Source organism: Pezoporus flaviventris, unplaced genomic scaffold (genome assembly GCF_033815535.1).
Source record: "Pezoporus flaviventris isolate CSIRO_AGI_PZ_B2104156 unplaced genomic scaffold, CSIRO_AGI_Pfla_v1 ptg000052l, whole genome shotgun sequence".
NCBI lineage: Eukaryota > Metazoa > Chordata > Aves > Psittaciformes > Psittacidae > Pezoporus > Pezoporus flaviventris.
Genome location: NW_026892600.1, coordinates 949964 through 964937, shown reverse-complemented (window position 1 = coordinate 964937; position 14974 = coordinate 949964). Strand labels below are relative to the sequence as shown.

The window sequence follows — 14974 nt, the reverse complement described above, 5'->3', positions numbered from 1 at the left end:
ACATTTGTACTATGTCACTGAAAAACACTTTTACACCCCTTCAGCATTCTCTCCTGCATTTCCTCCTCCCTTAGCTGCTGCATTCCTAAGTAAAAATTTCAGCTTGCTGTGACAGCAGAATCTTTTAGTGGAACAACAAAGCTTCATAATCTTTGCTTTTCCCATGTGTAAAAAAAGAAATATGTAAATAAAAGGATTTGGTTGAACAGTATGACATGCTTCCACACATAATAGCAGCTGCCTCCTTTCAGATGACATATTTACCATCTGCTACCTCTTTGTGAATATCCTGTGCCTTGCATGGACCTTGTGGGGCATCCATGTTAGGGGACAGGAAGTCCTGTTGATGTACCATGACTTTGCTAAACGGTTGCAGTGTAGTTGCATTCCTGCCCACAGTAGAAAGTGCTTGTTGGTGTCACTGGGTGTCTGGTAGCCAGCACCTTCCATGCATTGGTGGAAAATTAAGGAGCTCTTGTTTGCAGGCTGGAGGTAACAGCTCTAACTGCAGTGCAGCTCATTTAATGAGGTTAATGGCTTGTGGCTGTAGCTTGAGGACCACTCCAGTACAGCTCTGTGTAGTTTGTATGGATATGTAAGCTGTTTCTGACACTGTTGTGCCTGCTTCTGTCTGTTCACTATGATTAACATTGTGATACACTGGGTTGGAGTTCTGAAGATGCTGCTTTTAATTTAAATAGGCACATGGGAGTGCATTCTTGTACAGCTTCTGACTGGTTTGTGAAGCATGGGAGCCTATTACTGGTATTTTCTTAGAAGCAAAATACAGAACAATTCTGTAAGTTTGTTACAGCAGTTAAATGGGTGGTTACAGGAATTAAATGAGTGGTCAGAGAAGCAGGCACCTAAATTGTGATATATAGTTGGTAATATATTTTATGATTGAATCATTCCATAACATTATCTTCTAAGGCTACTTGGTTTTCTCTTTTAATGTGCCTCATAATAGCTATTGTATTGTCAGGGCACTAGCTATGATTCAGAATGTCATTTAATTATGTGTGCTGAAAACACTGTGAGGATAGTGGACTGTCAACATTTAAAAATTTGCAAAGTTGGCATTAGAAATACAAAAGTGTTCCTAGGTAGGACTAAGCAAGGAAGCAGAGGTGACTGAGTAGAAATGATAGGGATTGTCTTTGGCAGTGATGAAGGTTATACGCCTAAGTGCTGGTGTACACATTATAGTTTTGAGTGCACACATTTGGTCACAGCCACAGGGGCAACTTCGTATTCACAAACAGCTAGGCAGTTTTTTACTGATACCTTCGTATCCAAACCTTAATTCCTTTCATGAGACTCATAGTGTACTGTAGGTAGTACTTAAGACTCCCTTTGATGTCTGCTCAGAAACTACGTTCAGTGTAAATCAAGAGATCTGCATCAGCATTGCTTCTGACTATGAGCACATTAAACTTGAAGCTGTCATGGTTACAAAATGCCAAAATTGTTGATCCTGACCTATAAAACTTGAAGAGGGAAGGGTAGTTTCTTGTGGTGTATTTTCACAGAAGCACTGAACTCTTACCTTCATTGAGGTACCCGATTGGAGAATAAAGCCAGAGGATCTGGATTTATTTTATTTCAGAAGTTATGATAGCCTGGCCATGTCCTTCTTAGTGTTCTGCTCTCTGTTCTCTGATGAAATTACAAGTAGGACAGGTCCTTTAGTTCAGTTATTTCTGTTGTGCATCCTTTAATGCTGATAATACAATTTAAGTGATATTTTTTTCACTATATGAATTTGTGCTAAGTACGTTAGCCAGTATTCACAGGAAGATTGATCTATGGATGTATTCCAAAACATAAAATCTCACAACCTTTGAACAGAAGTGTTAAAAAATAAATAAAAAAGCCAGTCCTTAACTGAGCACTCAGTTTCCTTAAATCAGATTGGGTACTGTAACAGAGTTTTTACCGTTTGCTATCAAATTAGTTAATGATATAAAGTTGCACAATGCTGCTTCATATAATGTGGGAAACAGGTGAGGATAGCCGGATGAAATATAAGACTTGTGCTTCTAAAAATGAAGTCTTTCAACACCCTTAGTCTGTGTATTGCTTGAATAAAGTGGTTCTGTCTAGTAATGTAATTCTGCTCTCTGGGAAAGTGCAGTTTTTTTTTCATCAACAAGCATTTTGCATACTGAAATTGTGTCTTAAAAGTTTGTACTTAAGGGTGTATCTGGTTTATTAAAGATGTATTCTACCTTAGAGGCTTCCTGAGGATATTACTTCCTCTGTTTTCTGCTGTCATTGCTCAGTATTGATGCCTTCACTGCCATCTTTACATCAGTTGGTTGTTAAATTCAGTACTAATACTTATTTCTTAGTGGTACAGAGTAATTTGGGCATTACATTAATGTGTGCAACCTGTAAAATACAGTTCATTTCCTGCCAGCTTTTAGTATTTCGAATGGGCTGAATTTAACTGCGCTCAGCAGTTAACTACGTATTTTTTATTTCACAAAACAAACCTTTTCTGAAGTGGAGGAGTAAATAATTTTTAACCCTGCTTTGGCTTTACCAGACAGTGTCTTCTATTAGACTTGATATAAAACTGTTGAGTGGGAGAGCATCCCATCTGTCTGTCTGTCTATCTATCTATCTATCTGTCTATCTATCCATCTACCTATGTCCTGTTCACTGTTAGAGCAAGTGATCTCCAATATGTGGGATATTCCAATATATGTTGTTGTCACTAGCAAGGAGCGTGCCCTTTTTTTTTAAGAGCTTCCAGTCTTAAAATTGGAGCATGCAACTTTGTACTATATTTGTAAGAAATCCTTTACAGAAAATGTGAATGTTTTGTTGCAAGCAGTCTGTGCCTGTTTTCCTAGTATATTTTTTATTAGTAATTTGCATTCTTAATAACAGTCCCACCTTCCCATTTTGAAAGCATGCCTTTGTCAGTGTAATGCAACGAGTCTGTCAATAGAGTTAGGATTATTTCTCTCACATGTATGATAAATAGGAACAGATAAGTGCTTAGTGAAACTATTGTTAGTTTAAAATAGGCTTCGTAGAATGTTGGCTTCAATGAATTTCATGATCAGGAAAGTTCCTGGAATGTTATGAGGCAGAATCGCTCCTATGTAACTGAGCCTGCAGCAGCCTTGAGTTGTATGTTGTGCAGACACAGCAGCACTTTTTCTGGTTTAACTTTTTTTGATCAGGATGAGGAAGAGAAGCAAAGGAGAGCCATACTAGCAAGCACAGCTTTGCCAGGGTAAACAGTATTTGTGTTGGTGCTGCTTTTGCTGGTATGAATAGTACTTATTAGTTTGGTCTACCTGGTTTTCATTCTGACAAAAGCTCTCAAAGCTTTTGTTTCCATTTTGTAAATAAATAAATGCTTCTGGTTAGATTTTTATCAACAGCCCAGCTATTCATTTTTTTTGGAACTGTAATCTTGTGCAGGTTTTGGTATTACCGTGTATATTAGTTCAAAAGGCCGTTTGCATCTCTCTTCCAAAATGCATTTTTTGTGACTCTTGCAAGACATATGTGAACTGTCAGAACTGAAAAGCAAATGGTGTGAAGTGGTAACGGATTTGAATTGTCTAAAACAGTGGCTGTATGGAAGCTGATGTTTTCTTGAGTGTAGAAATTAAAGATTGAATTAAGCATAGCTAGTTGATGGGTACAGAGCCAGTAAGTTACTACTGTAGTTCTGGAACATGCTGTGGCTATGAGGGTGATGAGAGCATTGCTTGCATTTATGTTTGAATGGTGTTGTTTTGGTCTTTTTTCTTTTTTTAATAAGCCTGATACTTCATCATTTGGGGTAGAATGATTGTCCTAATAAAAGCTGTGTATATATATATATATATATATATATATATATATGTATAAGCTGAGGTAAGGCAAATGAATGCTTAAATGGTAGCAGCCTAACCTTTATTTCAGACTGAAGTGTTTCTTTGTCATGTTTTGCAGTCTGTGATTTGCCACACATCTGCACTTGCTTTTAACTGACTTTGTGATTAGGAAAGACTGTTTTGGGCCTGGATGGTGATCTGGTGACTGCTGTCACTCCAGGTCAGTGCAGGCTTTGCTACAGCAGCATCTGTGCCAGCCTGGAAACAGCTTGTTACAATTCATTTCTCAGTTTATGCTTTTATAAAGTCCAGCCTGTGTAGGCTTAAAATCAAGTCTTCCCAGTCAGATTACTCACTTCTGGTTCTCTTTATTTAAAATAAGCAAGTTAGGAGGAGAGAAAAGCTCATGGTATGTGGATTGAGAATCCATGCTTGGGGTGGTTCATGGGAAGAAGCAATGTTGGAAAAACTATGCTGCCTTAAAAATACTGTTTATTCAAAATAAGTAAACTAGGAGGCTAAGCATGCAAAGGTGTGATAACTTTGAATCAAAGCTTTAGAGTTATGTCAGTTCTGACTAAAAGCTGTTGGTAGTTTTATAGATCTATTCTGTTAGAATATAAAAAACCCTGGAGTTCTAAGGACAACCGTTGTTACTTTCTTTTTCAGGTGGTATCATGGAAAACTTGACAGAACAATTGCAGAAGAACGTCTTCGGCAAGCTGGGAAACCTGGAAGTTACCTTATTCGAGAGAGTGATCGGAGACCAGGTTCATTTGTGCTTTCATTCCTTAGTAAAACAAATGTCAATCATTTTAGGTGAGAATTAAATGTTTTCTTTTAAAATACTGTTATCTACGTTTGGGTTTAGAGCACGATAGAGTGCAAACAGAAAATAATCATTGTATTATAACTGAATATGTTTAACTTTTTCTTGAATGGTACAGCTTTTTACTACTGTTTGTTTCAAGATATGCTGTTTAAAAATTATTTTGTAGGCTAAAGAGTAAAAATGTGAGGAAACCCCAACATCTGGCTGTTGAAGTGTATTCACAGAGGCTGTGAATACGCTTATAACAACTTGTAGATTTCATTAGTTAGTCAAGGTGGTTGTTTTGAGTTTGTTCCATAGTAGCCATTGTATCTCACAAGATTTACTTAAGTGCTGGCACATGTGGTTGCTTCCTTAATTTTGAGGGAAAACCCTTCCAGAAACCAAAGCCCTCAAAACCCAGGAAGAAATAATGAGAATTACGTATTTATTCGTCTGAAGGTTTGCTGGAAACAACCTCAGTGTGTGCTAGAATTAGTTGTTCTAAATACAAGTAACTCTTTTTCCAGTGTTCTAACTAGGATTATTTTATCATTTCCAAACTGTGTACATTAGTAAGTTCATTTATTCTTAGTGTAAATGAGGTGTATTCTGAGAAGAGCTTGAAAGTTAGTCAGCAAATGGAGTGTGTTCGTCTTTACAAAACAGAAAGCAAATCAGAAAGCAAATGTTTTTTGAAAGCAAATGTTGCCTTGATGGCAACAAATAAATTCAAAGCAATTTCTTCAACTTCTGAATGTTGAAATTACACAGAATGCCAATGTACGAGCCACTATGTTCATGATTTGCAAACGTAGGGAGGTTTTGATTGCATCTGCTGCATGAAGAAGTGTGGTTAGAGGTCCTGATTTACCATCAATATGGAACGCATAATACTCTTTAAGTGCAAACAATATAGCACACAAATAATATCTTGTTTGCATCTTGTGATCTGAGATACGTTTTCAGCTTCTCAGCCTTGGGTAACTGATTACTATGTAGCAGTAGCAGAAAAGTAAAGTGTGCTAATACTTGCTTCCTAGTGCTGTTTTAGAGTCCTGGATTAATTTTAATAACTTCCATTACTAAAAAATATCCCTCATATTTTGTTCCCTAAAATTCTTATTTTTCACCTGAAACTTTTATTAGATTTCTGTGCGACTGAAATCCCAACATTTTAGATGACAGTGTCTTTAACTATTTTAACAGTTTTCGTGTCTCGTGAAAGTTGCATACAGACATACATGCTCATGCAGCATATGATTGATTTACAGCCTATGAACCTTCGAAAGTAAATCTTTTAACCACTGAAGTGTTACCTTTTCAATGAATCACTGATAGAAAGGATTTTGAAGGAAAATAATTATCTTTTAATCTTTTACCTTCAGAATTTTCCGTGATTATGGAAGTCTTTCTCTGTTTGCTAGCTCAGTGTTCTAAAGAAGGGTGTCACCTAAGATTGATGAGAAAATAATCTGAAACACTACATTTAATTTAGAACCCAATGTATTGAATAATTTAGCAGGAAATCTCACAGAAAATGTCAAAAGATCTAGCGTATGCCCTTAAAGTTACGCTGTTTTCTGACTCCCCTTGCAGTGCTATATGCCTAAAAGCTTTAGATTTCATCTCTGAAGATTCATCTTTGTAAACATCTTACATCACTGTTTGGAAAAAATAATTAAGTTCAAAGAATTGAGAAGGAAGATTTAAATAGTGTAGTCATTTGGGATGAGGAATAAGTTTCTTAGTAGTTTAACATTTGGAATTTCCTCTCCCTCTCTTGTTTTTGAGTTGTTCACAAGCATTGTGAAAAGGTCTAATACTAAGAAGATTCAAATGTTTTTTTTTGGTAATGTATTTTCAAATATCCTTAAGATAATTAGCATCTCTTCTAGAAACTGAAGAGACAATTAACATTTTGGTTCTGGGGTTTTTTTGGTTTTGTTTTTTTTTTTTTAACTATTTCCTAACACCAAAATTGGCTTAGTTTGGTAGTAGTTTGTTTCTTAATTTCTTATCTTTTTGTAAGGATGGACTCCTGTCTGATCTCTGTGTTCTGGAAAAATTTAGGTCTGCTTGATGCCATCACATGCCATGTGATTATTTCTTTGGACTGTCTGGTCAAAGATGTTAAAATTGTTTCAGATTAAGTACTTCTTCATTTTTACGAATGACTCTTTTCAGTTTAAAAGGAATGTTTTAAATATTGTTAACTCTTTTACCTAAATAAATAATTCCTAACTGCTTTCAGAATTTGTATTGACTAGCAACGTGAACAGACTTGGTACTTCATGTTTTTGGAATGTTAATGCATTAACAAGTCTCTGTATTTTTAAGAGAAACACAGCCCTTTAAGAATAAAATGTATGGTTTTGTAAGAATTCAATCTTGTGTTAAACTACTGAAATGGTTATGTAAGTTGGTTGTTTTTTGGTATTTTTCCACTAGCAGTTGGGTCTAGGAGATATTTTGATTATTCCAGTGTAATTTGTTAACTTTAAATATGGATGCTAAACTAACTGTAAGAAAGTGACTGATTTTTGAAGGTGGTTGTTTCCTGCCTTGTATAATCATGTGCCATTACTTGCTGTTAAAATATTTTAATACTTTGCTGAATGTATATAGGCTTATTAAGAAAGGTATATGCCCTGCAATGTAGTGAAATATTATATCAAGGTTTTTTTTTTATTAACAGGATTATTGCCATGTGTGGAGACTATTACATTGGTGGACGTCGTTTTGCTTCACTTTCAGACCTAATCGGTTATTATAGTCATGTGTCCTGTTTGCTGAAAGGGGAAAAGCTCTTATTTCCAGTTGCACCTCCAGAGGCAAGTACCAAAACTTATAATAATATGTAATAAAATTTCTAAGTGTCATTTACTTCATTTTTAGTAACTTCAATCACCATTCACAGTTTTCTTTGGAAAAATCGTGCTAGAAAGTTTACTGTAGTTCTACATAGGCTCAGCATATGTTGAAGTATGAGGAATATAAGAATACATTCTTACTGATACAAAGTAATGATTAAAACCCCCCAAACTGCTATTTAATGGAAATGTGTAATGAGAGAGCTGGGTATCAGGTGTTGTGGTTATTTCCAAATGCAGTAATAGCTTTGGGAGTAAAGAGAGGTAAACAGAAAATTGTGCAGTTCTTGGTTAGTAAAGAACACAGTGTAATGTAACCTCTACTCTTTTGTGGTATTTTGTCTATCTAACAGGATTTCAAAGTACACATCCTGAAAGTAACTAAAGTTTCTGAAAATGGGGCTTCTTCAACGTGCCCATCTGAAACAATAGAAGTAATTAAAATAAAGCCGGCCTGCCAAACAGAACCTAAACAAACATGTTTCTGAATGTTAAACTTATGGAAATTTCCATTCTTTAAGTGGAAGAAAGTTTGAAAGTATACTTTTACGGGAATTATCATACTGGTAGTTTATTTTGAAGTTGATAAGCATACATTATATATCATGCTAGAAATCAAAATGAGAACTCTTGTAGCTAGCTGTATGAATTATACTTTTCTAGCTCTCAGGGGTTTGGAGCTTTGAGTATCTAAAACGGGCAAGGGGGATATAAGTGACTGTTCTCCCAGTCTTTTGACTCAGAATAGTGTAACACTGGGGAGAAAGGTTTTACACTAGAAAGAGGGAAAAGTACTACCTTTGCTGTCTTCTCTTAAATTGTAGCCTGTTGAGGACAGAAGGAGAGTTCGAGCAATTTTACCATACACCAAAGTGCCAGAAACTGATGAAATAAGGTATGTTTTAATGTTAGTAGCAGTTGTGAAATTCTTAAGAGTATTTATAAATACTAATGATTTAAGTATATGTTCATATACAAATACTATCCAGTTACATCTTATCACAGTTAGGTTAAAAGGATGATAGCTTTAACCTGTTGGAAATCGCAATAACACTTTCAGGGCATTTGTTTGTATTAATTGTCAGAAAATTACATTAGGTTTATTGAAGTAAAATTAGTAATGTTGAAGTACACTTCATAAAGCCTTACATTTTTTTTCCAAGAGGGTATTTGTCTATGAAAGAATTGTGCAGAAATGCCTTGTGTGACAGTGCAAAATAAATGAGCAAGGCTTCTGTCCAGACTGCCACAGAACTAATAGCAGATAAATAGTTCAAGCCAAACAAGTTCTGACCACTAGACAGAGTAGTCAGAGAATGTGAGCATTGACTGTTTGTAAATGGAAGAATAGAGTAATTAATGCCTTCTTTGAAAAAAGAAGAAAGGAGCAATGTTAAAGAAGCTTTTTAAATGTTCTAGTATTCATTTTCTTACCTGTGCTTCGAAACTTGGTGACTGTTTTTCATAAGTTCTCTGTCCGTAAGATGGAGCAAGAATGTTTCTCCCTTCCGTTGCCTTCACATCCTTCCCTCCTGTTGGGAAAACTCTGTGTTGAATAGAATGATAATTTTAAGTGTGTAATCTCCCATAATTTTAAGATATCAAAAAATTACAGAATTGCAGGTTTATCTCTTATATTCTTACACTTTGTTATTACACTGTAGTGATTTCTAATCTCTCTAATGAGACAGACTCAGTTTGATTAAACACACCGATTGAATTGGGAATGGCCTTGGTTTTGGCAACATTAGCCTAAGATACAGAGGAAGTTATATGAGAGCTTTATATCCTTATTGGGATGGAAATTATTTCAAGGCTCACTGTTCAATCCTGTTTAACCTCTTTAAAGGATGCTGTGAGGATATTTGTCTTTGAGATTGTTTTCCAGATTAAAAGGTGGTAAGACAGAGAAAGGACTCCCAATTGCATATTGCAAGTAAGGCTTCCTACTATCTGTAAGAACAAAAAGATAGATTGAGACCATTAAGTGTCTACCAACTTGAGAGGAAAAAACATTTATTATAGTGCTGTCGTAACAGAAATTGTAGAAAATTATACCTTCTCTCTCTTGTTTAGGATGAAACTAAAATGCAAAGTTCTGTGCTTGAGTTTTTAGATCCACATGGCTAAAACAGTTACAGTTCTGTTCGTGGCACAGCTGAGACATGTTAATGCTTCTTATTTCTGCTTTTCTTGCAGCTAATCACATGGCTTTGGCTTCTCTGGAAGCTGTTCTGTACTACCTTTGTAGCACTGTTCCTCATATGTGAGAACATAAAGAATATTATATTCTAAGATATTTCACAAACTTATACTAATTTTCACGAAAGGAGTATTATTTTCTTATAGAATATTAAGGGTATCTCTGGTTATTTTGCTTGTGTTTATTAATTGATCCCTCCTGATAAAAGAACAGTATTACTGTCTTTTAATATTGTTGCATTATTTTTGTTTCATGCATCCTCAGCACACTTTGAATTTGGTGGAACTGAAGTATATATTAGGTACTAAACGTAAATCAAAAGCATAAGCTCCTATATAGTAACAGCTTAACTGTGAGGAAAAATACACGTCGTATGCTGGGGGTATTAATTCATGCCTTAATTCATGTTCACAAACAGATTTTCTCATATGTTTTGAGTAAATTGCAATCAGGGATTCATTATGTTCATTAAACTTTTTACTATGATTGTATCTCTGATTTAAACTCTTGCTGTAACCCTCTTCAGTTTCCTTAAAGGAGACATGTTTATTGTCCATAACGAACTGGAAGATGGCTGGATGTGGGTTACAAACCTGCGAACAGATGAGCAAGGTCTTATTGTGGAAGACCTGGTAGAAGAAGTGGTAAGTAATTTTTATGTTCAAATTTCTTAGATGAATGATTTTTTTTTGGCAAAATAATATTTAAATAAACCCAAATTAGTGACAGTTAATTGCCAGTTTTTTAGTGATGTACTTTTCTAAGCCTAGTAATTGGATCTGCTTTGTTTAAAATAGTATAGCAAACCTGTAAACCTAATTCAGTATCAAAAAAGCTTATTCACATGTTGTCCCCAGAGAAGTACAAATGAAGGGTACAGTAAATTCTCTAGGCAGTTTACTAAGCTTTACTGTCCTGGTGAAGGATCTGTTACTCGTTTAATTGCATTTCTTCATATTTGCCAGAATGTAATTTTGCATTATGGTAGGATTTTCTCTTTTTTTCTTAAAGACGCGTTGTGGGTTAAAAATGAATTTGGGCTTGTGTGAGCTTAGGAAGCTAACCAGGTGACCTGCAGATAATTCAGTTGCTGTAGGGGGGAACAAGTGGTTTGATATACTTCAGAAGGAGAAAACAGCATCGCTTTAGAGTCGGATATTTTTGATAATATTGTCCTGCATAGTACCTGTGTTTTGCAGTGTTAAAGCAGTGTTACCTGCAGCTAATCACAGATCTGTGTCAAGCCTTGAAAGGCTAAATTGAATTGGCAGTTCTAGACTATTGAACTGTAGGCCGATATATCAGTAGTTAAGTTAATCTTAAGAAAGCTGAGATTTAAAAAACTTATACCACCTCTAAAGAAGGACTTGAAACATGCCAAAAGCAATCTTCTGAAATAACATATTCTGGCTCAATTTCCACTTAGTGAATGAAAAGGAAATCTTTTCATAGAACTGCAGTAAGCCCTTTAGTTCAAAAATGTCTCAGGCTTCTGATGTTTTTTTCTGCATTAGGTCTTAACCTATAAAGTTTGTTGGTTGTTTTTTCTTTTTCTCTTAACTGAGCTGTACTGTTGTCATGCACTTAATATGTTAATTTTCTCATTAGGGAAGGGAAGAAGATCCACATGAAGGCAAAATGTAAGGATTTTGGTTTTGTTATTAAAAGCAATCGTAACTGTTTGTAAACTTCAGCTATGAAATTTCCCAGCTTTTGGGAAGGTGAACCAAAGACATTTGTTTTTTCATCTCAAGACTGTTTTCTATACTAGCTGCTGAAGATGCATGGATAATTAACATTAAAGAGTCCTGTAATAGGTATGCCTATTGCTAGTGTGTTTTGCAGTGCAGAGATTCTAGATGAGTCCCTGTATGATCACTTTCAGCCAAGATATGCTGAATGGAGTGTTTGTTGAATATAGTGTTTGCCTTACAGGTAACCTTTACTGAGATCTGCTCAACTGTAAATGCTGGATTGAGAGCAGAGTTCCAATGAAAAAATTATAGTGGATATTTACGGCTGTTTTTTTTAATATTGAATATAATTTTAAAAAATTGACTAAATGAAACAAAGATTAATTTTTTTATATTGAATACAATTTAAGAATCAACAGTGTATTGGTATGTCAAGTTGTTGATAGATTATTTTCATTAGTAATTGTGAGTGGCAAAAGAAGGTTCAAAAAACTTCCAGTGGCTTTATTATTTCATCTGTCCTCCTATTTGCTTGCAATATTTTCACCTGGTGCTTTTTCTCTGTTGCCCAATTTGCGGTATCCAAGAGGCTGATGGCTGAAGAAGGCATTTCTCACCATCTTAATAGGAGAAAGAAAATCACTGGTGTATTTGTTGTTTGTTTACTCTTTGCTAGTGATCTGCTAGTCAGTTTGGCAGTAGAGATGCTTTCAAATTTAGGTGTTTTTATTTATTTGCAAACAAGTTTGGTAACAGATGGTAGAAGCTTTGATATTCTCTGTTCACAGTTATTTGTGCCGCTCAGAGGAATCTCAGGAAGATCGTAATTCTTTCAAGCATTCCAGTAGCCAGAAGTTGTCCTCTAGTGGTAGTATAGAAAGTGAAGTTAGATCTAAAGCTGTTTTCTGATACACGAAAAGGCCATATTTTAGCTTTCCTTTAAAGGATAGAACAAGTTATTAAGTTATGTATAGTTCTCAGGCTGAAACTGGGCAGAGGCTGCTGAATCTTTCTAGGACACTGCTCTGATACAGGACTCTGGGAAGGTGTGAGTTGTGAGATCAAAGAAATCTGTATTCAACAGTCTAACAAAGCTAGGTTCTACTTCCACAGCTTCTGGCAAAATTCACTTGGATTTTTTTCTGTATGGTCTTTAACCTTGTCTGAGTTATGGTTCAAGTAAATTGCTGTATGTGACTGTCTTTAAATAATGCCTGTTAAATTATCTGCTGGTTAGACAGTTTGTTTTAATCTCTAAACACAGTTGGATTTGGACGTCAACTCCAAGTGTTGGCCATTTTGATTGAAATTAATTTATTTACATACCTATTACTGTTAATTTTTTTCATGCTTTTGGTAGAACAGAATCGTAAGTAGCATAATCATTATCTCATCCATATGTGTTAGGTCTTTTTAAATAAAGATTAATTCATAGGTGCCAGAACTTTGGATGTCACCAGAGGGAAAAAAAAAAAAAAAAGAGAGCTGATAGTCTTGCTTTCTAATTTTTCTCTTCATCTTTGTTAAGATGGTACCATGGGAAGATCTCCAAACAAGAGGCTTACAATTTGCTGATGACAGGTACTTGTATTTTTAATTGAAATACTGTGGTAGTAATGGATTATTTCACTTATCAGTGTCTTCATCAAAATGCTGTGGAGAATATATGCTTTTGTATACTTAAAGGAAATATATTACAAACCTTTTTTTAGCCCTTTCATAGAGGAACAATTTCTTCAAATGAAAACACCAACATTTCTAACCCACATTGTTTAATAACATACTTTAAATATTAGAACATGAGTTACTAATTCTTGAAAACTTGTTGTAAAACTTTTTTTGTATGCTTTTGTAAAGAGATGGCAAAGATGTGGCTAGGCCACCACAGATAAACCAGTTTGCATTAATTTCACCAGTTTAGTGCTGATTCATTGAGTTTGAGATTACTGTTGGACTTAACTTACAGACTTTGCATTTCTTGAAGTGTGCAATTCTTGCTCATTTATATGGAAATAGATTTGATAAGAGCTCATTTATAACTTCACTAAGGAAAGTAACACTATTATGATATCTTTTCAGTTGGTCAGGTGTGCGGTTTTCTTGTGAGGCCTTCAGATAATACACCTGGTGATTATTCACTTTATTTTCGGACCAGTGAAAATATTCAGCGTTTTAAAATATGTCCAACATCAAACAATCAGTTTATGATGGGAGGCAGATACTACAATAGGTAAGTTTTAGTAGTAAAATGAATTGTGTTTTATACTTGTGTAAAGAACTTGTATAATTTGCGCCTGATAATTATTTTCTGCTATGATCTTAAGACTGTAGTTTTCTTAATAGTATGCTAACTATTTTCTCCAACTTGCTTCGTAGTTACTTGTAACTGAGCAAGTTCTTGAAGCTTGCAGAAGCCTGATTGTAGTTTGTTTATTTTGAAGTATTTTTCTTTCTTCTGCAAACCATTTTCGTCACGCTATAGATTGTGGATTGTATGGATCATGTGAATCCGTTAATTGTGGATCTGTAAGAGAATGCTGTGTTGTCTTGGAAACTACTGTTTGCATTGATTATTTGAAAAGGGAAAATAAAATGAACATCTTTATCTGAGACATTCAGTAAGGTTTTCAAATAATGTAAATGGGTATTTACAAGAAAAGGGAAAAAATACCATAATTGTTTGGAAAAGTCATTAAATTGCATTGTAATATATGTTGTACTTGGGTCAGAAGTACAAATCACTTTGTTTAGAGTGAGCAAACTTGGGGCACATTTGTTTTGCCACTGGTACAAAAATACATAAATTTGTACAAAAAGAAAAATCACAAGAGATACATTTCCCTTTTTATGGGAGAAGCTATCAGTACAGATCAATCCTTGATCTTGCTTTTAGAGGAGTTGCAGATGCAAGACTTCTCAGTGGTGAAAACTTGCCTTCCTCTTTTAAAAGAGGCCATTGCCTTGCCTCACAAAATCGGCACTTTTCCAGACTTGCTCACCTAGAACCAGGGCATTCGTCATCCCAATAGAGAATTTCTCTCACTTCCAGCTTGGCTTCTGAGTGGGTAGAGATCCAGCAGCTGGTGTGTCTGAGGAAATGTCGAGGTCTCCTAACTGAGAAGTTCAGTGGACTTTTTCATAAGACTTCAAATGGACGATGGTGTGAGGCTAAACAATTGGACCCTTATGAACCTTTGCATACCCCACACTCATACCGCTTGAATACCTTCTTCATTAATCAGTCTGGTCTCCAGACATCCTCATTGAAAACCAAGCTAGCTGCAGTGTCATTCTTACGTAAAGGTAAATGCTCTTTTGCCCATTCTCTAGCTAAGTGGCTTTTCAGGAGGCTGATAGGGTAGGAGACCCCACCTGAGGTGATGTCAGACTAATTAGCAAATCAGTGGAACTCTCATTAGTTTCAGATAGTTTTGCAGCATTGAATAGTATACTTTCACAGAGTTATTACATAAAGTAAGTTATTACTTTATAGTGCTTTATTCACTTGAGGCATGTATATAAATTACATTTATCTAAAGAAGATTCGTTCT

General features: G+C 35.3%; 2 protein-coding genes across 2 annotated transcripts in view; both read left to right on the top strand.

Moving 5' to 3' along the window:
* Positions 1 to 14974, top strand: part of LOC133277187 (cytochrome c oxidase subunit 7C, mitochondrial) — a 568656-nt gene that overhangs the window by 212983 nt on the left and 340699 nt on the right. The gene's annotated exons all lie outside the window — the stretch shown is intronic.
* Positions 1 to 14974, top strand: part of RASA1 (RAS p21 protein activator 1) — a 54122-nt gene that overhangs the window by 10846 nt on the left and 28302 nt on the right. The window contains exons 2-8 of the mRNA XM_061468833.1: positions 4512 to 4661; positions 7352 to 7487; positions 8351 to 8421; positions 10256 to 10373; positions 11338 to 11369; positions 12952 to 13004; positions 13503 to 13653. Coding sequence (XP_061324817.1) covers positions 4512 to 4661; positions 7352 to 7487; positions 8351 to 8421; positions 10256 to 10373; positions 11338 to 11369; positions 12952 to 13004; positions 13503 to 13653 — 711 coding nt within the window. The remainder of the gene's footprint in view (positions 1 to 4511; positions 4662 to 7351; positions 7488 to 8350; positions 8422 to 10255; positions 10374 to 11337; positions 11370 to 12951; positions 13005 to 13502; positions 13654 to 14974) is intronic.